The sequence below is a fragment of the Pan paniscus genome, chromosome 1 (assembly GCF_029289425.2).
Source record: "Pan paniscus chromosome 1, NHGRI_mPanPan1-v2.0_pri, whole genome shotgun sequence".
Lineage (NCBI taxonomy): Eukaryota > Metazoa > Chordata > Mammalia > Primates > Hominidae > Pan > Pan paniscus.
The window spans coordinates 162,164,397-162,191,312 of record NC_073249.2 but is presented as its reverse complement, the minus strand read 5'-3'; the positions used below and the strand labels follow the sequence as shown (position 1 = coordinate 162,191,312).

The following is a 26,916-nucleotide window of genomic DNA, read 5'->3' as shown; positions in this document are numbered from 1 at the left end:
TTAAAAAAAAAAATTGTCCTTGAAACTATCTCTTGAAAAATTAAAAGGCTTTTTGAAAATTGATTTTCCCAGAATGCTATATCAATATCACTGGAAATATATTTAGAGTGCTTTATGCTTCCTGCTTTTAAGGTTTCAATATTTAAGCTACAGATGTCAGGGAAATGTTTGGTGGGGAGGCAAGTCACACACATTGTTTTAATCCCTTCATTATACAAATAGCTATTTTTTCCTAGCAACCAAGAAAGATCATATTTTGACTGGTACCTGTAATGATGCCTTAACATTTATAGGAGGCAGATTTTCTTGCTTAAGTTTATGCTTTTCACTGGTGCTCATTATGTGTCAAATGATTGACATTCAGTAAAATTCCTCTTAACGGAAGTTCATTGGGAGCAAGAATTGGGAGGCCATAGGTGTGGAATTTCAATATCATGGCCTATGTCTCTGTGGAAAACGGGGCCCTGCAGCCAGCCAAATGTTGACTCCTTTGTAGGGTATGGTATCTGTCTGACTCTGTCAGCTTCTCCCATCATATAAGATTTCATATGCAAACAAGTAAACACTTACTTAGAACACATCCCTCAGTGTTCTCATTAACAGACCATGTGTGAAGCACACGCCTACTGATGTCTAAATAGAGTGACTTGTCATGCCTCCCATATATTCTAATGGGTTGAGAAAAAGTAAACAAAGACTGTTTCTTTTGAGGGGAAGCAGTCACCTTGGTCTTTGATTACAATGAAATGGGCCAGAACTGGGCTGTTAAAGATGTTGTTATAGTGCAGGGAATCAAAACCCAGGTGTGCCTTAGTCATTAGGTGACCCAACTGACTCCCCGCACCTGGCAGCTTATTATCAAGAGCCATTTGCTTTTCTGTCTAGACATATTCTTTTTGTTCAAGAGGGCAAGGGTAGGGGCAGATGTTTATGCTTGTGTATGTATGTTTACATGTTTTTGTTGGGATTCAAATGGGTGGAAGAATTTTTATTTGGTTTGTTTACAAATATTTATCGTGTTGGTCCAAGTGAATCACAATGGAAATATGATGGACTTTCAAGTTAGAAAAACCCAGGTTCAGGCCGGGCACAGTGGCTCATGCCTGTAATCCCAGCACATTGGGAGGCCAAGGCAGGCGGATCATGAGGTCAGAAGTTCAAGACCAGACTGACCAACATGGTGAAACCCCGTCTGTACTAAAAATACAAAAATTAGCTGGGCATGGAGGCGCATGCCTGTAATCCCAGCTACTCAGGAGGCTGAGGCAAGAGAATTGCTTGAACCCGGGAGGCGAAGGTTGCAGTGAGCCGAGATCGTACCACTGCACTCCAGCCTGGGCGACAGAGCAAGACTCCATCTCAAAAAAAAAAAGAAAAAAAGAAAAACCCAGGTTCAGCCAAATGCAGTGGCACATGCCTATAATCCCAACTACTCTGGAGGCTGAGGCACAAGACTCACTTGAACCCGGGAGGCGGAGGTTGCAGTGAGCCAAGAATGTGCCACTGCACTCCAGCCTGGGCAACAGAGTGAGACTCTGTCTCAAAAAAAAAGAGAAAACTCCAGATTCAAATCCCTCATTTGGTTACTTTTACATCATGGGTTGAACCTACACAAGTTTAACTAGAATATAATAAGAGCAAGAAATGGCAGTTGAAGTCCTGGGTTCTGCCTCCTGAGTCACTCAGTGAGTGTATATTCCCCAGAATAAGTGCTCTTGCCCTGTGCAATATGAAATCCCACGCACCTGGTCGTTTGAATATTTTGCTTAGCAGAGTGTGATTTTACTGTTTAGAGCTGTGTATTTTTCAATCAACAGAGTTTAAAATGCAAGTCAACTACCTCTTATGGTGCTCAAGCAGAGTAACTATGACTTTGATGGATGCACGGATAGATAGGCTTTGCAAAGGTATTTTTTTCAAATGATTACTGACGATTTTGGCCTTGGGTGCCAGCTTGAGAACTTCATCCCTCCTAACATATGGTTCTACTCCCAAAAAGTAGATTTGCCATTTACTGTTTGCATGACTATAAACAAATTCCTTTTCACCTTTGTTTCCCCACTTAGGAAAGTGAGATATTAGAGCCTATCTCAAATGATTATTTTTAAAGATTAAATTAAATAATATGTGTCAGTCTCCTAGAACAGTGCCTGGTATCTGGTAAGGGCTCAATAAATGTTAAGCACTTTTATAATAATGTTTTGTGACCTCGCTGACTTCATATGTAAAACAGAGGCTGTAATACATGCATTGAACTGATAGGATGAGAATTAGAGATGATGCATGCATGTCAAGTGCTTAGTACTGTACTTAAAAGGTCGAGTCCCAAATAAATGGCAGTTATTTTTATCATGCTATTTTTGTTTTAAACTTCTGACATTTTAGCAGGTCAGAAGAGAAAGCTTAAGCTAATATTCAGCTTGTCATGAAGCAGTCCCATGAACTCAGTTTTCAGTGGTTTGGCTGAGAATTAGAGGCATTTTCTAATTCAACACTCACTTATCAGTTACTCATAGTAAGCTTTCTTGTGATTCTTTCATACACATTTTTAGTGCCCTGAGAATCTGGGTTTGCATTCTTTGGAGAAGGGTGGTGCTGCTAGAGATGAAGTACAATCATTGAGTAAAGGACTGGTTAGATGTGTCTTTGGCTGTGAAAATCTCACGGAAGTATTGCAAACAGCCTGGTCTGTTGTACTTAGAAATATAGGTTTGGTGTGATTTTTTTTTTCCAGTATCATTCTTTATGAGTTGCTATGGTAACAGTGTACCCATCTGAAATGCAGGTGAAAATATGAATCCTAGACTTACGTAGGCAATATACATGCTGTTGCTTTAGCATGTTTATCATTTTGAAGCAGATGGCAGTTATACAAGAGAAGTTTAGAAATAAAATTACCTTATACCAAAACACCTAAGAGCTATTTTTCACCGAGGTAGCTGTAGGGTTGTAGAAAGAGCCAGGTGTGGATACTGGTCTAATCTATCTTATGTGTTTTTGCCCTTCTCAGCCTAATCTTGTATTTATAAAATGGGAACTATGATTCCTTTATGGCTTTTTCACAGATAGTTAAATAGTGTAAAGTTGCTTGGAAACTCTTGAATGCTCTGCAGATCTAAGAAGGCAGTACAACTTCATGGTATATGCTTTGGAGTTGAAGACACTAAGTTTAAAGCCCTGCTTCCACCAGCCCATTGTTGTGTGTCTATAGTCCCAGCTACTTGAGACGGGGGCAGGAGGATCACTTGAGCCCCCAGGAGCTTGAATCTAGCCTGGGCAACATAGCAAGACCCCATCTCTTACAAAAATGATAAATACATTTCTGCTTCTACTAGTTATTCACTATGTGACCTTGGCCAAATAACTAATTTCCCCAAGCTTTAGTTTTCTGGAAATTATAATGCCTTGTAAGATTGCTATGAGAAATAATTAAGGTTTTTGTGATTAAAGAAATTAGGCAGGTGGGTGATGCTAAATAATAGGCTCTTAGAAAGTCCTATGTTGGGTAAACTGCAAATTCTCAGTTACAAGAGTGTGGGGAGTTCGTTGGTCAAGTAGCACATGCCCTCCCAGTTACCCATGAGCATAGATTAAAAAGAGCCAAGGTTCCAAGTGAGAAGTCCACGCTTCTGACACACCTAGCAATTTCTTGAAGTGCGTTTTCTCTGAAAGAGTAATAAGTTTATTGTCAACTCATGCCTGAGGGCTCAACTTCACTGTTTAGTTTTCTTTAGCTTAGCTTCTATTTTTTTAGGTGTTCACTGTAAATACACCATCTCATTTAATCCCAATAACAGCCTTATAAAGTAGGTACTATTATTGAATCCATTTTCGGGTGAGAAAACTGAAACTTAGAAAGGTGAAACAGCATTCCATAAGCCACATATATAGAAAGCAACAGGGCCAAGATTTGACTTCAGATCTGCTGATTCCAGAGCCAAACAAGTTAGCACCATGTTTTACTGCCCAATTTTCTCTTCCTTGGCTGTTGAGAGTAATAGGGTGGAATGGAGAAAGCACTGGCCTATGGACCAGGAGAGTCTTGTTCTAGAATATAAGCTGTGCTCTGAGTAGAGTCAACCTTAATGTTGTGGGGAAAAAAAACTGGACTAGACATTGTTCCTCCTAAGTTTTGTATGACCTTAGCCACTCAGTTAACCTTTGTGAGATTTCAGTTTTCTTATCTAAAAAATGAAGTAAATAATAAGGGTGTTGCTAAGGGGGATTTTTTTTTTATCTAGAGGTTTGTTGGAAGTAACTGTAGTAGTCATGCATCCAACCTCCCACCTGATGCCTCTGTGCCCATATTTTTGTCAGTCGAGCCACTCTCTGAACGTCATATTTCACAGCTGCTCAGGTTTTGGGCCACTCTTATTTATACAGTCCTACATTAAGTCTTAAATTTTTTTCTCTCATAAAATTTCCATGTTGTGTTAAATCAGTCACTTAGTTGATCATTTTTGTAGGTGGGAAAAGTAGGGAGGAACAGTGGGAAGGTATTTCTAATACCAAACAATGTCCCTGTGACTGAACATAGCTTTTATCTTTAAATAAGCCATGCCTATTGTTCTCATTGATCTTTTTCACTTAAAGTACACAGCTGTCTTCTGGGCACACTGTGGCTGTGATGGGCATTGACTTCACACTCAGATACTTCTACAAAGTTCTGATGGACCTATTACCTGTCTGTAACCAAGATGGTGGCAACAAAATAAGGTAAGTGCTTTGGATATGCTATTTCCTTTCTAGCTGCAGTTTAAAAATAGATGTCAGGTATCTCTAGTTGAATGGGAACTGCATAACTATGGTCAGGAATAGAAATCTAATTTATGGCCTGGGTGTCCTATTAAGAAGATTTTTGTTCTTTTTCTCTTCTTTCGTTTTTCTGAGATGCATACTGTTTATGATTTAGACAGACTCAGCACACAACAAGAAAAATAACTGTAGCCTGGAATGCACCAAAAGCTCTTGTTTCCTTGGAAGTCAGTAATTAGAGGCTTCCCATATCTTTGGTACTAGAAAGACCAGAGAGGACTCTTGGGTAGGACTTTTGATGTTAACTTTGTCATTAAACCAAAGTCTTTGTGACATTTTCAGCTGCTTAGACTGTTCCTTTTACATTTCCCCAGAAAGAGACCATGGAACCAAAAGTCTCTGCCTCCTGAATTTCAAAAGAACTTGTCTGATCAAAGCAAGGGCATACCCTTGATTTAATGCAGGCTGCTTTTAAAAATAGCTTTCTTAGTTCCATCTCATGGTTCACGCTTCGTGTCATTGGCCCTTATGGGGAAATGCAGAATTCCTGGCAAACTGATATCACTAATGTAAAGTAAAATAAAGCAAAATATAGTCTTGATTAAAGCAGTTCTAGCTTCATTTATTGTTTCTATCAAATATAGTAGTCCCCCTCTTATCTTTGGTCTCGCTTTGTGAGGGTTCAGTTACCCATAGCATAATACAATAAGATATTTTTATAGAGACAGAAAGACCACATTCACATAACTTTTATTACTGTTATAATTGTTCTATTTTATTATTAATGTTGTTAATCTCTTACTGGGCCTAATTTGTAAATTAAACTATCACAGGTAGATATATATAGGGAAAAACCCGTATATGTAAGGTTCAGTACTATCGTCACTTTCAGGCATCCATTGGGGGTCTTGGAACATATCTTCCACAGATAAGGGAGAAGGACTACTGTATATTTTTATACATCCCCTGCGTGTTGTTATTTTGTGTATATTTATCATTGAAAGAAGAAATTATATGCTTTACTTCAAATCTGTCAGTAGAAATACTCAAGTCTACTTCCTTTAGGATCTGCTTGCCTGGAAAAAAAGAACAAACTTCCCATTCATACATCTTTGCAAAAGGTCTGAGTCCATCTTACTTGGACTGGGTGGGCGCATTCTGTATACACTATGTAGGTGACCACAGAGTCAGGTGTAACTCTCACCTTAACCTCTACTCTAGGTGACCCGCAACCTCAAAAATCATGTACCTGTCTACCTGCCTGCCAGCTTCCCTTCATTTTTCCAATGAGTATTTATTGAGAACCTGGGATAAATGCAGTTTGTTTCAGGGCTAGCAAGATAAATGCTCTCTGAATACGTTTGGAAAAAAAAAAACAGCTGATATGAATGAGGGGCATAACTTGTTTTGGTACAGGTGCTTCATAATGGAGGACAGGGGTTATCTGGTGGCGCACCCGACTCTCATCGACCCCAAAGGACATGCACCTGTGGAGCAGCAGCACATCACCCACAAGGTATTTGTCACAAAGCTGAGCTGCTCAGTTCTCCAACCGCCTGCAGCTCACTACATGGCATATGTCTTCTGTTCTCTTTGGCCTTGGTAGGAGCCCCTGGTAGCAAATGATATCCTCAACCACCCCAACTTTGTAAAGAAAAACCTGTGCAACAGCTTCAGTGACAGAACGGTCCAGAGGTTTTATAAATTCAACACCAGCCTTGCGGTAAGTTGATCTGATTCCTTAACACTCTCATTTTTCCATCCCATTATGGAACATGAATTGGAATCATGGCTAGTGTCTGAATATTATTCCTACCTGTTTCATTGCCTTGGAACTATAGAATGATAGGAGGAGACAGGACCTTAGTTCCAGTTCCCAGTTTGACAATTGGGAGATATAAAGCTCAGAGTAGAAAAGTAAATGTTTTAAGGTCTCTCAGTTGGTATTTTGTTTTGGTTTTGTTTGTTTAAAGACTTACCCAGTCTAAGTCCTTTGAAATATCTGCTGAAGTTGGTTCCCACAGTCTTGTATAAATATATGTGGCACCATGTGTTCCTCTCTTCCTGTCTTCTAGAGATCACTCGGGCTCCTCAAATTCCCAAGGCCAAGTTAGGTCAGTTCTTGATCATTTGCTCTTTGAGATGGGAACTCTCATGTAAATCATCTGAAAATAATGTCTTTTTTTAGCTTAGAGTACTCTGTATAGTTTGAGTTGCTGCAAATTTACCTGGTTATGGTTAAAGATCTTAAGGACATTCTCATTAATTTATAAATAATCCTAGTTGGGAGAAAGCTAAAATGGGGAATGAAAGAACATTCAAAAAGCTATTTACAGGAAGTAGGTTTTTTATTTAGAATAGGCATTTATGTCAGTCATTAAGTATGTAATTAATTTTTAAAATGTACTGGGTTAAATTAAAAATCCTAAACTGAGTCTCAAAAACTCTCTTGCAGAAAGCAATTATCTGGTGGAAAAGAGTAGTTTAAAACATGAATATGTTAATAGAATGGTGTGTTCAAAGCAAGGGAAGTCATTATTACCCTGTTCAGACCCCATACCATTTTGAGAAGCACTGTTTTTAAAGGAGACATTGACAAATGAGACTGCCAAGTAAGGTTGTCGTAGGAAAGTCTGACTTATTCTGTGTATCTTCTATTATTTATGCAATGATTTCTGGAGTCTTCAGCACACAATGCCAGGATACTCAGGTAGATACTTCTCAAAAGGCAAATTTGAATAATTTATTGGCCCAAGTTATCCCCAAATGGAATTAGAGCATTCCTGGGTATTGGGGCTGTCAGGACTCCAAGCCTATGTTACTGCTTATGTTCTAGAGATGGGTGTCTTCCAGACAGTTAGAAATTCATGTAGACCTCTAAAAACCCATTCAGTGCTATGATTCTCAGAACTAAGCTAATCCTCACCAAGCATATATACAGGGTGAATGGCATGAAACAAGCTTGAGGTGAAATAATTTGCCTAGTGTATCTGACACACATGCAGAAAAATGATTACATGCAACTCTACAATACCACTTTGGAATCTTTGATTTTCTAATATGGTAAACAAAATTGGCAATTCAAGAAACTTGCTATCACATTTTCTTGTTATGGAATGAAGAAAAGGGATACTTGTTTTAGTTGGATTATTTAAATATTCTAGAAGCAGAAATTTGCCTGTTAGGTTTGATTTTTAAATAATTTTATTATTATAAAAGGAAAAAGTTTCATCACCCAAAAAAAGGGAAATGCACAATTTGTGGTTAACTAGGTTTGCATGTGAATAAAATTTAAACTATTCCTTCCCTGAAAATTGTCTTTTATTGCTTCTTGAAGTATTCATTTTCCTGGTATATTGTTATGTGTTAAGAAAAAACAGGTTTTAATAGCAGCTATAAAAGTTATATTTGTATAAACACAGATAAAAGAATTCATAATATATACACAGCTGTTCAATGGGAGTTATCTCTGATTATGAATAATTTTTATTTTCTAAATTTTTAACAGTGACTATATATTTTTTAACAGTGACTTTTGTAATCAGAAACATTTTATTTTAAGCTATTTTTCGTAGGTTGTTGAAGAGTTGTTTTCACCAAGGTAGGGCTGAGTCTTTGCATTGCTGTCTGTCATTTCTGATACCTTGATTGTTCTGTAGGGGGATTTGACGAACCTTGTGCATGGCAGCCACTGTTCCAAATACAGATTAGCAAGGATCCCAGGAACCAACGCGTTTGTTGGCATTGTCAACGAAACCTGCGACTCTCTTGCCTTCTGTGCCTGCAGCATGGTGGACCGACTCTGTCTCAACTGTCACCGGTAAAAATGCAATGGATCATATTCTGTGTTCACCACACTGTGTAATATTTCAACTGATGTCAGGCATTTTGAAGTGCAAAATAAACAGAAAGTGCTGGTGTGTGTCCTGAAGAAAAGTCACAGTTACAAAGGCACTTAGAGCTGTGCCGTTTGCAGCATCCTTGTCCAAAGAACAATGGATTAAGGCCATTTATGTATTTAACCTTTGGCTGTAACTTCTTTTTTACTATTCTTTTAAACTAGCTCAGAGCTTCATTATTTTGCTTCCCCAGCACATGTACAACTTACAGTTTGCCATTGACCTTCTGCATAGTAACTTTCTTTTTGCTTTTCAGAATGGAACAAAATGAATGTGAATGTCCTTGTGAGTGCCCTCTAGAGGTCAATGAGTGCACTGGCAACCTCACCAATGCAGAGAACCGGTAAAATAATTAATAATAATAATAATACATATATAATACTGTGAGTCTCTTATAGATTTGTTTTGAGTTAGGGCGTATAAAGAGGATTCATTCTAATGATAGAACTAACTGTTCAGTGAGCCAGAATTCAAGCTCCGTAGTGCCATAAAATGATGCCTGTTTCAAGGTTTAAATTTAACTGCTGTAAAAGTATTAAGAGTGTATGTGCTACATACAAAAAAAGTGAGAATGTTTCAAGCATTTACTAAGTGTCTACCATGTGTTGAGTACTTTATGCACATTAAGTCACTTAGTGTTTTAATTAACCCTGTGATAAATATGCAAGTGTTTTTCACACACATATGATGTGTTCTACAGCATTATTTATATCAGTGACAGATTTTAACACCAGGAAAATAAATTGTAATAAACCCCTTCTCTAGAAATTAAGAGTGTCATGTGTGTTTGTATTGTGTGTGTATAATTGTTGAGACATGGTCTCACTCTGTTGCTCAGGATGGAGTGCAGTGGCGCGATCATGGCTCACTGCAACCTCTACCTCCAAAGCTCAAGCAATCCTCCCACCTTTCTACCTCCCTCGTAGCTGGAACTACAGGCATGTGATTCCCAAGCCTGTCTAAATTTTGTTGTTGTAGTAGTACTTTTCGTAGAGATGAGGTTTCATCATGTTGCCTAGGTTATTTGTATTACTTCTACTGTATATAAAGATAAATAAATTGAAGCTCAGAGTTGTTAAGTAATTGATACAAGGTTACACACTAAGTGGCAAAGCCAGGATTCAAACCCAAATCTGTCTGACTGCTGTTAAGGACCAGGAGCATGAGTTTGGAATGTGGGCGGTGGTCGTCTTAACCCCCAGACTTACCTCCTGCACAGAAACCCAAGCTGCGAGGTCCACCAGGAGCCGGTGACATACACAGCTATTGACCCTGGCCTGCAAGATGCTCTTCACCAGTGTGTCAACAGCAGGTGCAGTCAGAGGCTGGAAAGTGGGTAAGCAGAATCTAGTAAAGAATTTAGGTTTTCCAGCTAATATTTATTATTCCTACTCTTCATGTTTTAAAAAGGTATGTCAGTTTTTCAGATCTGAAACTGATTTCCATAAGCCTTTACCCACCAGATTAAATGTTGTCTCGTTCCCACTTATTACCCGTATTTAGCGTGTGTACCATATGTTAGTGGCCTCATCTGTGAATGGGAGTTTTTCTTGAAATAAAAGAAGTGTGAGGGGCCATGGCATGAAGCAGCAGGGCAAGGGAGGAGGAACCCCCGAGGTCCAGAAGCAGAACCCAGTGGTCAAGGCTCTAGGTGTGATATTTTGAAGTTCATTTATTTTCCTTTCTTAGGAAACACATCTGCTTCATGATAGTTTTGAGAACTAAAAACTACATGTTCCCCGCTCTCTCCCCACTCCTCAGGTGGGATTAGGAGTTTGGGACTAGACATTATGGAAATAGTGGCTGTGGTAGACTAAGTAAAGGGGAGTTGGTTTTTAGCTTATTGTAGCTGTAGCTTGCCATTTTATTAAACAGTGTTTAGAGGGATAGCTTACTCTGCTTTGTGTGTGTATTTTAGCAAAGGAATTGTGGTGTCAAACTGATTAATTTGGGATGTTATACAGTAGCCCCAAGTCAATTAAGTTTGGGAAATGCTGACACTGCATATATTCTCTTGAGACAGTCACAATGCATGTAATACACTAAAGGCTCTGAGAAATTGGCAGTGAGGAAACCTGTGGTATCTGGCCAAGTATTTCCAAACTTATTGGACTTTTAAAAAATTTTTTTAAATGACCCATACTTGGGGGATGTTAAGCCAGAGTCTAACAAACACTGGGGTCATTTCTGTTTGGTCTTGTAAGATGATTTTGAATAGCCCCATGATGTGTGGATGTCGTTATTTAATTCACAGAGAGCAGTTTTATTTCTCTCCTTTCCAAGTTGTTAAGAGGCATAAAACAGTTATTTCCCTGGCAGTCTATTGCTATTCTCATTTTATAAGGAAAGGAAACTAAGAAATTCACAGCACTAGTAAGTAATGGAGATCCTGAGAACTGTCTGATGCCCACACTTAAGTGCTGTCCCCTGCCCCACACTGCTTTATAGAAGACTAAGTATTGTTTTTCTGGCAGGGACTGTTTTGGGGTGCTGGATTGTGAATGGTGCATGGTGGACAGTGATGGAAAGACTCACCTGGACAAACCCTACTGTGCCCCCCAGAAAGAATGCTTCGGGGGGATTGTGGGAGCCAAAAGTCCCTACGTTGATGACATGGGAGCAATAGGTATGTTTGTTAGATGCCCCAACAATTTGATTCTTGAATATACAATTTCCTGCCTATATACTAGGACATCTTAAAATAATCCTCTTCCCAACTTCCCTGATTCCTTTGCTGGTAGTCTTTAGTTACAAAACCAAGGCAGATAATTACCTTCAGAACTGGCTAAATATTCTATGCAGAGAGAGTGAGTGGCCATCTGTCCTGCCAAATTTTACAAGCCTGGAATTCATTCCCATAAAGCTTGTTCTGATAAATATCAGGCCTAGTTTCTGCATGGCCAAACTCTGGAGTCTGTTTGGATATGCACGCCAGCTGTCAGAAGCACAGCTTCTGTGTACGGAGTGACCACTGTATGTCTAGTGCCTGCTAAAACCTTCACTCACAACTTTTGCAAGGTAGAAGTCTTATAGCTACAAATCAGTATTTGGGGCCTTGGAGTCAACAGAAGCCAGAGCTACCCAGTGCAGCTGGGACAGCTTAGGATGAAGCACAGGGACACCACAGGGTGGACAGCCCCTGGGATCAGTCTCCAAGACCTCAAAAATACTGCCAAGATTAGATCGCTTACCTGAGATTTTTTTTTCAGTCTTTCCAGAATTAGCACCAAGTCCTAATTCTTAGATGGCAGTAGAGTCAAATATTTAAATCCTTAGTTAATACCTTGATTTTTAACATCACTTACATCAGCCTGTCTAGAAGAAAAGCTCATATGTGAGGAAGGATTTTGAGCTTGTATGTTACTACTGAACTAGGTGAGGGTACATATGTGAAAGTGACTTGGCTCTGAGAAATCACTTTCTGTGCTCACCTGCAGTTTCCTATCTGGAAAGCACAAATGGCCTTTTAAAGGAAACCCATAAGCTTCGAAACTTGATCCGGTTAGCGCATATTTATTGGACCTGGTGCCTTTTATTTCAGTGGTTACTCTGTACTAGGTTTTCTTTCCTCTCTTCCAAGAGTAACTCATACCCCAGGGAGCTAGGACTCTGTTGGTGTTGGATGCTGCCTGTGTAAGCAATTCTTCTGGTCTGCTCACTCTTCCCAGCAGTCCTTGCCATTTGTGCTCCTGCTCTGCCTAGCAACCAACACTGGAGAACCAGGAATTAAATGAAGCCTCTGCTCCCACGTTCCCATGCGTCATGTTTGAGGAACTCAAAGCCTAACTAAGCATCTGTTTATCTTCCGCCAACCCCCTTCCCACTGTATTCCCTCCCATCTCACCATCCTTACTTTCTTCCCCACTTGGGAAATCTTAACAAGGAACATCTTCTTGCCCTTTCACTGAAGGTGATGAAGTGATCACATTAAACATGATTAAAAGTGCCCCTGTGGGTCCTGTGGCTGGAGGGATCATGGGATGCATCATGGTCTTGGTCCTGGCGGTGTATGCCTACCGCCACCAGATTCATCGCCGGAGCCATCAGCATATGTCTCCTCTTGCTGCCCAAGGTGAGCTCAAAATGAACCCCACAGGGGAGGCAGCAGCCAAGCTAGAAGGACAGTGGCGGGTTGTGTAAGCCTCTAAGGAACTGTCAGAACAGTGCTATACTTTCAGCTTCTGTGGAGTCATTTTGGAAGTCCCAAAGCCTGCTTTCTTCTTCAGTGCCTAAACCCTACAAGCTCTATTTTGATCCCCAGAAAAATCCTTGGATCCTCTCCTTACCAGCATTGGCCCCCAGTGGCCTGCCTCTGCAATAAGCCAGTCAGGGGAGCTGGGATGCTGAGTGGGAAATTTTGTTTGTTAGATGTGCTGCCCTTGCAATTCCAAAAAGACAGGCAAATCAAAGATACCCCAGATCACTGATGGCAAGAATATAATCTGTTCGATTGCAGCTGCCATTATGTAGTGTGAATAAACACACATTTGAATAATCACATCTCTTAAAACAGGATAAGTCGGCCAATCGCGGTGGCTCATGCCTGTAATCCCAGCACTTTGGGAGGCCGAGGTGGGTGGATCATTTGAGGTCAGGAGTTCAAGACCAGCCTGGCCAACATGGTGAAACCCCGCCTCTACTAAAAATACAAAAACTAGCCGGGTGCGGTGGCACCTGCCCGTAGTCTGAGCTACTTGGGAGGCTGAGGCAGGAGAATCGCTTGAACCCAGGAGATGGAAACTACAGTGAGCCAAGATCGCGCCATTGCATTCCATTCTGGGCGAAAGAGTGAGACTCCATCTGAAAAAAAAAAAGTCATCGAAGCCAAGTACAAAATGATTCACCTATAATCATGGCCTCAATACCACGTGCAGTATCTATACTCTGTTTAAGTGCAGTATCTGTACTCTGTTTGCAGGGAACAAAACTGTTTAATGGCCGTCTCCATCCTTCCTAAAACCCCAGTCCCCAGGGATGTGTTGACCTGACCTTTTTGGAGATGAAGTTAACTCATCTTCCTGGCCACTTAGCTCACTCTAACAGCTGTAATGACAGGTTGATGTTAAAGCATTTCACTATGGCCACAAGCCCGAAGGGGAATCATGGAGTAATGTTGCCTGATTTAGTAACAGGGATAATCACCATGTGCTTCCCTTGGTGAGATTCAGCTAGACTGAGGATGACCGTCAACCAGTGTTAGCTTATGCCTGGCCTTTTGGAGGCTTTTGTTGCACCATTTCACCAACACAGTCAGTCATTTTTCAATCCCTTTCCTTCTGTTTCAGTACTTTAGTAGAGGATTAAAGATTTGTTGGCCTCAATCAACTTCTTTTCTCTTCCTTTCTCAAAAATGAATTTCAGATGTCTCTTGATTACTTGTTCTTCTTGTTTGGATTCCTGCTCCCTCCTCCTTTAAAAAAAAATGGGGCATCAGTTCATTCCCTTCTAAGATGGGATTCATTCTTGATGGAATGCTGTCACCCAGCCATCAAACAAGTGCTCAGCAGGGTATTAAAGTGGGTGATTTTGTTTGATTAAATAGTCATGTTTCTCTCTTTTTAATGATGGGTAGAAATGTCAGTGCGTATGTCCAACCTGGAGAATGACAGAGATGAAAGGGACGACGACAGCCACGAAGACAGAGGCATCAGTGAGTATTCAGCTGCCTTGCTGCAGAATGTGTCAGCAGGAGGCTAATCCAGAATAAATATTCTTTCTTATATCCTTTTGGCTTGTATTAAAATTTAAGAAGCTTTGACACGGTGGCTGGGTTTTTTTAGTTGTTTTTTTCCATCCTTTTTTGTTAGGAGTACGTGTAGGTCTTTGCTTTGTTTTAGAGAATCTCAAGAGATTTTATTGTGGTTTTTTTTTTTTTTTTTTTTTTTTTTTGCATTAAGTGTGTTGACCTAAAACAGCTCACCCTTTCCTTTCTTTCTCTTGCTCATTATTTTCCAACCATAGTATTTTAGAAAAGGAAGTTTCAGGTACGCATTTTTAAAAAAATCCCTTAACTAGTATGTACAACTCAGGGAGGAAAAAAGAGCATTTTCTTTATCAAAAGAGATTTCCATTAGTGTTAAGACACCCTGGCCTTCACCTACTAGACCATAGCTTCCTGATGCACGTTGGAGATATATAATTAAATACCTCTCACTGCACCAGTTCTAAAATCAGCACCCCAATCCCCAGAATTGTTTAAAAAATGATTTATTCTGGCTTTCCAAAGAGAATTCTCCCAGCATGTAAATGAGCCCTCTCAGAGCAAATGTGTTTGAAACAATGGAGATACTGGCATAAGAGTGACATTAACTGTCCTTGGCTTCCTACAGTCAGCAACACTCGGTTTATAGCTGCGGTCATCGAACGACATGCACACAGTCCAGAAAGAAGGCGCCGCTACTGGGGTCGATCAGGAACAGAAAGTGATCATGGTAAGGTCTAGCTTCCTGCATTTGAAGACCCGAGGAACCTCATGTACTCCTGTGGGATGATGCTCACACCCTATTTTGACATGGTTTTCCAAAAAGACACACCCCAGCATGCCACTGGTTTATAAGAGCCCGAGGACAGTTTTACTTATGTCTCAGCACTCCTCTGGGCACACGGATTGCTTTCAAGTTTTTCTCCATACAGAAGGATTCATATTGTTTAAATGGAGCCTGCTTGCCATCCCACTTGCTTTTCCATAAAATCAGCATCCTCTTAGGTCCCGCTCTCCAGTGTTGGCTGGCAAACAGCAGGATCTTTAAGGGCTTTTTCAGTCATGTCCCCTTGGGGCATGACAAGAATCTGTGCTGTCCTCCAGCATTCTCTTGCCCTGACCTCTGGCATGGTCTGGGGAGCTCAGAGAAGGCTTCACCAAAGAAGCAAGAAGCAACATTTGCACTGAGCCTTGAGGGGGTGATTAAAGAAAAGGTAGGGGCAAAGAATATTAGAGGCCAAAGGACCAGTGTGTACAAAGTCATGGAGTTGTGTAAGTGCCTATAAGATGCTCAGGAAGCGTCAAGGCCAAATCATGAAGAGGCGCCGAGTGCTAGGTAACTTATGAAATCCACATACTCTGCCAAAGACTTGGCCATCCCACACGGCTTCTCTCCTTCTCAGAGTCCATATCGCTCATTGTTGCAAAGAACAGCAGATGTATCCCAGTCTATAAGCATCACTGCCACAGTTCCACAAAAATATAACAGGTGTGGGTAGTGTTTTTCCTGCCATTGTAAAATCTTTTTTTTTTTTTAAGATAGCTGTTTAATTTTCCAGAAATCTGTATTTTCCTCCTAGAATCAAGTCCTTTTTTAAATACATAAATAGTGTATTTAAGCCTTTTTTACTTAACTTTTTCCACACCTATCCTGGAAAAAAAAAGTCCTCAAACCATGTATTCCCTGTATCTACACTAAAAAATGCAAAAATAGATACTCCTCAGAGCAACCAACGTCACCTTTTACACTACAGCCAGGTCTTCAAACTCCCTTTGGCAAATAAGAGCAGCTAAAGCTCTGTTTTATAAATTGGAGACTGTTAATTTGGGCTTTGAATGACATTATTCCCACCAACTAAATAGAAACTTCAGGTTTCTATGGAGAACCACAGCAGAACTTAAATTTCTCAGTTTCTTTGACTTTTTTGCTTTTTTCTCTACAAACCTTTGAACTTGCATAAATTCCTGCTGCCAGGCAGTTCTGTGCCTTCTCGTTTGAATAATAAAACAGGTTTGAGGCTACTAAAGTTCAACAGAAATAATTTCTTATTCAGCAGAAATACTGAATCCTTTTCTCTCTCTGAAATACTGAATCCTTTTTCTCTCTGTTCCTCAATAGGAATTGCATCAATACCAAATTAGGATTCTGAGTGATGTTTATGACGTTCCATTAGCCTCTCCCATTGTCTCAGTAAAATGGCATATGAAGCAACAGCTTAGATAAAAGGAAGGGTGCAGTGTCAGTATCTGAACACTAAGGCATCCAGCTAAGGGCTTGGTTCCTTTCATTTTTCTCCATAATTGGATCCATGTTATCCCCAAGGTATGAAAAATAGTTTCTCATGCAGACAGAATGCAACACCAAAAGAAGGGGAAGGCATTGACACTCCCCATATTCCAAATGCATCATAAAATCAATAGAATTTAAATGTGTGTTGGCATATCCCTTGAACCAGTACGTGGGTCACTAAAAATGGTGGCATTGAGTTAATGTCCCTGTGATGCCTAGAGGCAAAGCTATATACACCCATTATACAAGGAAATCTAATTGTTTTGTTGGCACACTTCTTGCTCATCTGTGTATGCTCTACTCTCCTGTTTGGTGGATGTATTGGCATCTGCTATGCACAGTTATGCACTGCGTAACAACACTTCGCATATACTACAGGGGTCCCATAAGATTATAATGGAGCTGAAAAATTTCTGTTGCCTAGTGATATCTTGATGATCCTGACCCTGTGTAGGCCTGGGCTAATGTGTGTGTTTGTGTCTTAGTTTTTTTGTGTGTGTGCTTTATTTTTTGAGACGGAGTCTCGCTCTTGTCACCCAGGCTGGAGTGCAAAGGCGCGATCTCAGCTCACTGCACTTCAAAACTGTATCATTCCTTACATATCAAGGATCTCATTTGTGGTAAAAAATTTTTTTGGTATTTTATCGCCATTTAGTCATATTTGTGGATTTTCTTTGTTTTTTCTTCGACTTTTTTTTTTTTTTTGGAGACACTGTGTCTTAGTTTTTTAATGAAGGAGTTTAAAAAGTGAAATGTAAAAATTTTTAAACTAGAAAAAAGCTTATAGAATAAGGATATAACGAAAGGAAATATTTTTGCACAGCTGTACAATGTGTCTGTATTTTAACCTGTTATTACAAAATAGTCAAAAAGTTTTAAAAGTTTAAAGTTTATAAAGCAAAAAAGTTACAGTAAGCAAAGGTTTATTATTGAAGAAAGAAAAAAGTTTAATAAATTTAGAGTAGCCTAAATATATAGTATAAAGTCTACAGTAGTGTACACTGATGTCCTAGACCTTCACATTCACTCACCAGTCACTCACTGGCTCACACAGAACAACTACCAATCCTGCAAGCTCCATTTATGGTAAGTGCTCTATATAGGTGTACCTTTTTTGTTTTTTGTTTTTTGTTTTGAGACAGAGTTTTGCTCTTGTCGCCCAGGCTGGAGTGCAATGGTGCGATCTCAGCTCACCACAACCTCCACCTCCTGGGTTCAAGCGATTCTCCTGCTTCAGCCTCCCAAGTAACTGGGATTACAGGCACATGCCACCATGCCCGGCTAACTTTGTATTTTTGAGAGAGACTGGGTTTTTCCATGTTGGTCAGACTGGACTCGAACTCCCAACCTCAGGTGATCCGCCCACCCCAGCCTCCCAATGTGTTGAGATTACAGGCGTGAGCCACTGCGCCCTGCCACAGGTGTACCATTTTAAAAAATCTTTTATACGGTATTTTTCTGGTACCTCTTCTATGTTTAGATATATAAATACCTATAGTATTACCTACAGTATTGTGTACAATTGTGTTGCAGTTGCCTACAGTATTCAGTGCAGTAACATGTGGCATAGGTTTGTAGCCTAGAAGAATAGGCTATGCCATATAGCCGAGGTGTGTAGTAGGCTGTACCATCTAGGTTTGTGAAAGTACACTCTGTGACATTTGTGCAATGATGAAATTACCTAAGGACACATTTCTCAGAATGTATCTCTGTCATTACACAAGACATGACTATACCCTAGTACACTGTGGAGGTGGAGGGGGCTACAGATGGGAGTTGTTACTTCCTCAAGACAGCTTGGTGTAGAGGGAGAGCTTAGGAGATAGGGTAAAGCCAGTTCACTTTGAAGCCTACTTCTCCCCCTTTTTTTTCCACAAGCTGTTGAGACCTTAGTGAGCTACCTTAGACCTGAGTTTCCTAATACTTAAGGTAGGATTAAAAATTTTTACTGCAGTCTGGGCAATATGGTGAGACTCTGTCTCTACAAAATAAAAAAATTAGCCAGTCATGGTGGTACGTGCCTGTAGTTCCAGCTACTCGGGAGACTGAGGTGGGAAGATCACTTGAGCCCAGGAGGTCAAGGTTGCAGTGAGCCATGTTAGCACCACTGCACTCTAGCCAAGAACTCTTTGAGCTCTTTGAGACAGGGCTGTCTCAAAAAAAAAGAAAGAAAAATGCTGGGTGGAGTTGCAATGAGGATGAAATGAAATGGCATATGATAGGCACGGTGCTCAGGGTTGACCTCCCTACCTCTGTGCCCACCCTGCCCTGAAGAAATTTACAGTCTAGGAGGAAGCTATAAATGAATGCATGTATTCATATGCTTGATAAAAGGTGGAATATGACAGCTTCCTTAAAAGAGTAGAACAAAGAAGGAAAGGGGTGAGAGTTCACTTTTATCTGCGAATAAATTATGGGAAACCCCATGGAGGAACGTAGCATTGACTGGCCCTTGAACTGGTAGGATTGTGGCGTCACGATTCTCTGCTCCCTGATAAGCGTATTTCCATGTGAATCCTTGAGTGTGTTACACAAAAGGAAACTCAAAAGAATTAAGTCTATAAATACATGACTACACAACGGCCTCGGCTCTCATGGTATGGTTCAGAGTTGTGATCCTAGAATTGAATGAAAATTGAATGTTACCAAACTAAACTTAGAAACTTTAGGGTGTATTTTTATTTAGAAATATTTTATGTGGCCAACAGAATTTCGTTTTTCAAAAGAATCTAATTTTAATTGTTGTATCTTAAGAAAAACTACTCCAATTGAGAATGTTTTTTGAAAGTAGGATCATTTTGGCCCATAGTCTAAGACCACTTAGAATGATTGATTTTCAGCAGTGTTACCCTCACAAGTGGAGGTTAGAAACAATTACTACCTGTGTGTGTTTTCAACTATCTATCTGCTTTGCCCATTTCTCTTAAAAATATCATGTTCTGTCCAATCATCTATTGGCTTATTTTTAAGTCAAAAAACACCTGTATGTTATTTGTTCCTTGTGAATTTATATTTTGGTTACTATCTCATCAGAAACTTTATGTAAGTGTATATTAGGCAACATTTTTTTCTTTGTAGAGGAAGATTTCTCCCTAGTTCGTGGCAAATTCCAAAATACTTAAAAAGCAAATGCTGAACCTTAAAAACCTGGTCAAAAAACTTTGTAGATGAACATAAGACCATTTTCTAGAGGTGCACAAACATTCTCCTGCAGTTACTCTCTGTGGCCACGAGATGGTGAGTGAGTCCCCAGAGGGACGTCACACCCCTTATAATCAAACGAAGTTTCTTAGGAACTATCAGATAAATATATAAGCAGACTGTCAAAGAACAAAAACCTAATCTCGGCTCTTTTTGATAGATGCCTGACCTCCTTTCTAAAGCCCATTTCCCACTTGAGATTGTATTTGCAGACACTTTGCTACATAAGCTTTTGGATAGTAAAGAAATTTTTCCTTGAAAGTGTTTGCAAATATCCTTTGTGTTTCAAATAGTGCCTCTTCCTCCATGAGTCAGGGACTATGTCTGTCTTAATTCATCACCCTTCCCAGTGCTCAGCAGAATTGCCTGGCACTGAGTAAACAATTAATTTGTTGAATACGAAAATGTGTTTGTCTTTCTCCTGCTTTTCCACAACTTGCTATTCCCTTCTCCCCTGACCTCTTCAGATTTCCATTAATGATTGAAATAAGAGGAAGTTACAGAGGGGTTGAGCAATGGTATCATAGTAAGGAAATTAAATGGAATGCCCTTAGTATGAGAGTTTTACTCTGAAAGCACCTCTGTTGAGGTTCCTATCAGAAAGCAGTAGCAGAAGAGATGGGGTTGCCATCCTGAGATGAAGAGATGGGTGCCCTCCTGAGTTGCCTTGGAGACAGCTGCACCATCACTACCATCCTGGATGTGAACCCAGGACCTGTGACCAGCCAGGTTCAGAGTGTCACTGGACTCTGTCATAACCCATGGACAGAGTCCAGTGTATCCTAGAATGTCTGCATTATTAGATGAGACTAGTGAATGTCGTACCAGGCAAAGCCACAGGTAACTACAAAATTCATTGATGCTGTTGCTTTGAGAGTATAGTGTGCGTTGGTGGGGGATGGGGCAGCAGTTGTTTTTAAGTTCCTGCTTTGTGTGAGTCACTGTGTTAAATACTAGGGATACAAAGATAAACAGGAACTTACGATTTAAGAAAGAATTTGCTAATGAATAGATAGCCTTATATTTTTTATTATAATATGGCAAAATGTAAGAGATGTGCACAGAATGCATGTAAAATCACAGAAGGGGCACCAGCCCCCATGTGGGCTGGCAGGACTGGAGGTGGGTGGGGGAAATAGGTTGGGAAAGCTTCCCAGAGAACACTTTCCAACTGATGCATGAGGCACAATAGCAAGATGAGGAAGGTGGGAGGGTGAGCCAAGCAGAAGGGCCACCATGAATCTAACACCTCGAATGCTAACATGAATTATCAGTTAGTGTGTGGGTGCTTGTAAATGAGCAGAGACAGGAAGCTATCCAGGAAGTGTTTGAGTAATCACTGGGATTTTGCTAAAATCCTGTTTTCTACTTTAATCCTTTACATGTATAGCATAAGGTGGTTTCAATATGCACAGCAGTTTGTGACTTAGGTTTTGGAGCCTAGCACCCAATCTAACACTCCAGACTTAGCACTGCTAAAGCTGAGAAACCTATTCTGGCTCCTGGTCTCTTAATCCTGGGTAAAGGCATCACTATTTGCTCAGTATCTGAACCTAGAAACCTCGACCTTTTCCAAGGATGTCAGCTCCCTGGCATCTTCACCAGGCAAGTCCGTTTGGTCACCAAATCCAGCCTACTGTACACTTGAACAGTCCACACACTGCGACTGCCCTACTTCATGTCCTTGCCATCTCCTCGAGGCCCATGCTCCAGCACCCTGTCCTCTGAGCCTCTGATCCCACCTTCCTTCTGTCCAGCCTCCCCATTGCCCCCTGACCACTCCCACTGTCCACTACTAGATCATAGCTCATAGCTTCAGCCAGCCTTCTTGACCTGGTCTTAGCCTATCTGTCCAGTGCCATCTCCCACCGCCCCGACCCCCAGCACCAAGCTTTCACCATTCCCAAAAGCCACCAGAGCCCTTCCAGCTGTTGTACCATTGCATGTGCTTGGGCCCTGCTGGAGGTACCTTTACACCTCTGTCTTTACCTACTGAGACCCTTTTCTCCCATCAGGGCTACCCAATTGTCACCTCAAGGATCTAAGCCAAGTCCATTGGCTTTGGAATTCCTTTTGTGTGCCTCTGTTTTAGCACATGGGTGTTTCCCCTTCTTGCCCTAAGATGGGCCTCTCAGGAGCTGAGGCCTTACCTTAGCCCTTTCCTGTCCAGCCTCTAGCCTGGCACCTGGCACCAAGAAGGCACTCAGTCATGGTGGACACACGTCTCCCATCCAAGTACTAACCAGGCCCGACCCTGCTTATGGTGGACACATATGTCAGTGAACACTTCCTCTTCTGCCCTGAATTTGCAGATGACACTTCTGAGATTCTGGCTAGACATCTCCACATATGTGACCCACAGAGTCTCAAAATCAAGCTGTGCATAAACAAAATGTGTCTTCTTTCCTGAGACTCAATCTGTGAGTTGTCCTTTCTTATCCTTATAACTTGAAGTTGTAGTCACCTTTCACTACTCCTCACCCCCACAGTCGCCCACATCTGATGACTTACCAATTTCTCTTGCCTCCACCACTGAGATAGCTTTTAAATCTGTCCAATCCCACTGCCCTAGTTTTAATTCTCTATCCCTCACGTGGGCTGTTGAAATAACCTCCTAACTGCTCCCTGTCTTTCCTTTCCTTTCATCTCCCAAACCACCATCCTCTAAACACAAATGATCATGCCATTTTTTGGCTTGCTCAGTATCTTGTGTGGTCTCTCCATTTGCTACTCTTCGGCACGGGCTTTATGATTTGACTTAACTTCATGCCTCCCACCTGCCCTACTCTCCAGCTACCTGCTAGCACTCATCCAAGCCACGTGGAACAGGGATGGCCTTTATATCCACACCTCTATGGCTGTGGTCATCCTGTTCCTTTCTTTATATCCACTTATCAAACTCCTACTCATCCACTTAAGCCCAACTAAAATATACATTCTCTGAAGATTCCTTATTCCTCCAGCCAGAATTAGATATTCCCTCTTCTGGATTTTAATTATACCTCAGTTATAGCACTTACCATTATCTGTGTAAAAGGAGGCTTTGTTTTGTGAGCATCTGTCTCAAACTCAACTGTAAAGTCATTAGGGAAAGATGACGTCTCTTATTCGTGTTTCCTCTTCTCCCACTCCAGCCCCATAATGGTCTCCAATAAATGAATAAGTGAATGACCAATGCTTATATTTGTTTCATTTCTCAAACATTAGCTTTTGAGCTCCCTGTGCAGGGACCAGGCTTTCATCTTTATATGTCTTCCAGTGCCCAACACAGTGACTTGTATATTATAGGTACACAGTAAATATTTGTTAAGTTGGACTGACAGCTAAATAATTCTATCATTTGAGTAATGTTTCATTGAGGACAGAATTTTTGCACAGAGCATACAATTTCAACCACAAATGATTCCTGCTTGGCTGCATGCAAGAACATCAATTTTGCAGCCATGAATGTGACTAGCATTACCCACGGGTAAGTGCTGATTGACGCTAACTGTAGATGCAGTGGAAATATTAATGAGCTGTTGCTTCTTAAAATGTTTAAAGGAGATTTTTGCAATATTTAAAAACATGCCAGGAATCTCAGAATGGAATCCTTTGATCAGCAAGGGCATTTGCCTTTGAAACATGTATTACTTAGAATACCAAAAGAAATTAAATTTAAATGGGGTGGGGGGCAGCTAACACAGAGAATAGTTGATTGCACAGCTAGTTGCCGTGGGTATATGTGGAGTTAGTGTTTCATTAGGCACTAGAACTTTGGGCAAATTCCTTAACCTCTCTGATCATCATTTCCCTGAATTGTAAAATGTATATTAAAATATATCACCATTGGTGTGCAAGAATTGCCTGACACAAGTGCCTGCCACCAAGCAAGCGCGCAGGTGATGGTGATGGTTCTTTTTGTTCTATTGTGGCGTCACATTCAGGCATTCAGGCGGAAGCCCAGATTTCTGCACCAGCCCCAGTTGATCTGAGTCCTGTTCAGATCTTCTTCTTGAAGCTGTCCATTTTTTGGATTTCTTTAATAAAAAAGATTATCTTTATCATAGGTAGAAGTGTAGAAAGATAGGTCCCCAGTGGTGGCTCGCCATGGATGATGGGATGTAGTGTGATTTTCATTTTTGTGTTGCTGGTTTGGGGATTTGGGATAAGCGTTCTTGTTTATTTTTTTTTTTTCTCCTCTGTACTTTCTCAGCTGTCTAAAGTGGTTATGTATTTATTGTGTCATTGTTTTTTAAGGGAAAAAAAGAGTTATCACTAAATCTCTTTAAAAATAAATTACTTTAGCATCTGCTGACAGTCTGCCAGTGTTTGCACCTATGTATTGCAAAGATAGGAATACCTCCCAGTGCCCTAGAAATTGTAGGTGAAATCTTCTCTCTGCGTCTTGAAGCTCTCAGCTGTGTGTTTGTTTTGTTCTTTTTCTAGGTTACAGCACCATGAGCCCACAGGAGGACAGTGAAAATCCTCCTTGCAACAATGACCCCTTGTCAGCCGGGGTCGATGTGGGAAACCATGATGAGGACTTAGACCTGGATACCCCCCCTCAGACTGCTGCCCTACTGAGTCACAAATTCCACCACTACCGGTCACACCACCCTACACTTCATCATAGCCACCACTTACAGGCGGCTGTCACGGTACACACTGTCGATGCAGAATGCTAACAATCTCCTCACCTCCACGCCAAGACGAGATCTGGGAGCTACAGAATGTTCTGGAAAGAAAAAGAACCTGCTTAAAACCCACAGCAAGAGACCTCCCTTGTGTTTGTGCTTTGTGCAGAGTTGTTTGAGTCATTTCCTGCCTGTCGACATGGTTAAAAACGAGAGAAACAACAACACAGTCACATTTGTGAAGACGTGAGGCTGGTTCTGAAATGGAGGGGAAATAAGCCTGATGAACGAACCTGCCATAACACTAATGGAACAGAAGGCGAACCTCCAAACACAGAGACGGAACCTGCAAGTGAAGCTGAGCCAGAGGAATGTTCCGAAGAGCCAGAAGCATTCAGCTCTCCTTAACTGGAAGAGAGAAAAATCTGCTCACCCAGAGACTGGAATGTGGCACATGCAGATACAAATGTGTGCATTGAAGATTTCGCTTTGTTTCTTAGCGGTACCTGGATACCACAGTTGCTGTATGGAACTCATGTTATGCTCTAAACGATGCATCTCAAAATTTCTAAGTAAAGGATTATTTTTCTACTATTTATTGAACTTTCAAACATTCTCAAACTTTGGGGAAAAGGAAAGGAAACACAGGAGAAGTTTTCAGCAGTTGCCCCGAGCTGTTTTGTGTGTAATGAAGTGGTTCTTTGATTAAGGAGCTCTATTTCTTATTTAACTGATATCCCACTGCCCCACTCCACAAAATAGGAAAATGAAGAAATCTTTCTCTCTGACTTGTTTACATCATTTCACGGAAACACATCTTTATTTGTAATGCAGTATTCTTTCTCTGTGTTTGACAGAGATGGGGAGGGGCAGAGGAATTTAAGAGGTTTTAAAAGAAATGTTACGTTTCTTATGACTTGTTTCCACTCCTCGTACAATGCTATTCTTAGGTTTCTACGAAACCTAATGTTAGAACTGCGTCCTTTCAGCTAAGGGAGGGTTGGATTTATTTTCCTTGTTTTAGAGACTACAAATTTTTAAATATCCCATTTTGACTGAGAATATTGACATATAAGGGAAGAAGTTTTCTAAATTGCGAAAGTCTGGTTCTTAATTAAAGAATTTTTTTTTTAATATCACGGTTAAAAGCTGCTGCCAGTTAGCCAAGACATTATCCACCAAATTGCTTTGTGATTTATACAGGGATTAATCAAATCTGGCTACTATAACATGGGGCATTGTAACTTTAAAGTAGTGTTTTAATTACAGTGATGTATTTTAGACTCACATTTTGTGATTCAAATATGTTATAAAGACATTCTTGCACCGTGGTAAAGAATGTGTGTGGTAAATCTCCGTTTATATGTAGTTGGAAAAAATTCGCTGAATAATGTTTTAATGATAGGGTATTATGATACAATGTAAAAAACAATTGGTTCTTCAGCAGTACAGAAAGTAAACTATATATGTGCTATCAGGAAACCCCTTCATACTGTGTATAAAATTGCAATCTAGTGAAATAAACTGTATGCAACGGACCATTTTAGTGGCTACAGTGATTTGTTAATGTACCACTCCTTGTGCCTCAAGGCAAGTTACATTCACTTTGTAACCTAGCAGGTCAGTTGCCAGACTGAAAATAGACCTCCTTTCAATGCTACAGTCAACTTCTAGGGCTTCTTGACCATCTAGATCAAATATGCAAACAACTTAACAATATAATGGGATAAAAATGTATAGAACATAGCTCTCCCTTCCTGAGCATCTATAGCCATGTCACTAATAATAAATGGTTCTTCTCTAACTGCTAGAAGGATTAAATGAGTTTCCTGCCTTCCCAGAAAATTAAACTTCTTCATGGGATACTAGTTTGTTTCCTAAGGTTGAGAAACTCTGTGTTAGGAAATTGATTGAGGAGGGAGAAGTGCAGCGGAAACTTGGTGCTTTCAAGAAAAGAATCACAAAACTTAGAGCTTAAAAATGAAATAGGTACCCCTATAGAAACACAATAACAAAATACATTTTGTATCTTTTGGGTTTTTTTGTTTGTTTTCGTTTTTGAGATGGAATCTTGCTGTGTCACCCAGGCTGGAGTGCAGTGGCATGATCTCTCAGCTCACTGCAACCTCTGCCTCCTGGGTTCAAGTGATTCTTCTGCCTCAGCCTCCTGAGTAGCTGCGATTATAGGTACTTGCCACCAGGCTCAGCTAATTTTTGTATTTTTAATAGAGACTGGGTTTCACCATGTTGGCCATGCTGGTCTCGAACTCCTGACCTCAAATGATCATCCGCCTTGGCATCCCAGAGTGCTAAGATTACAGGCGTGAGCCACCGCACCCGGCCCATTTTGTATCTTTTGTGGTAAGAGTTTTTCCTATTCCAAACTTGAGGGGAAAGTAATTGAATGTTTATACCTAAACCAAAACATTGCTGAGTTTTAAAGATCCTGTGAAA

General features: G+C 40.6%; 1 protein-coding gene across 4 annotated transcripts in view; it reads left to right on the top strand.

Annotated features, from left to right (window-relative positions):
* CACHD1 (cache domain containing 1) overlaps positions 1-26,001 on the top strand; it is a 223,169-nt gene extending 197,168 nt beyond the window's left edge. For 3 of the 4 annotated variants that reach the window (XM_003806933.8, XM_055117842.2, XM_055117837.1), the window contains exons 17-27: positions 4,594-4,716; positions 6,172-6,271; positions 6,362-6,478; positions 8,415-8,575; positions 8,911-8,997; positions 9,874-9,990; positions 11,129-11,280; positions 12,565-12,726; positions 14,227-14,304; positions 14,984-15,085; positions 24,275-26,001. In XM_003806933.8, the coding sequence (XP_003806981.2) occupies positions 4,594-4,716; positions 6,172-6,271; positions 6,362-6,478; positions 8,415-8,575; positions 8,911-8,997; positions 9,874-9,990; positions 11,129-11,280; positions 12,565-12,726; positions 14,227-14,304; positions 14,984-15,085; positions 24,275-24,513 (1,438 nt within the window). In that variant the 3' untranslated portion in view covers positions 24,514-26,001. The remainder of the gene's footprint in view (positions 1-4,593; positions 4,717-6,171; positions 6,272-6,361; positions 6,479-8,414; positions 8,576-8,910; positions 8,998-9,873; positions 9,991-11,128; positions 11,281-12,564; positions 12,727-14,226; positions 14,305-14,983; positions 15,086-24,274) is intronic. The other variant, XM_055117831.2, reaches the window with a different exon arrangement.
* The last annotated feature ends 915 nt before the right edge of the window (positions 26,002-26,916 follow it).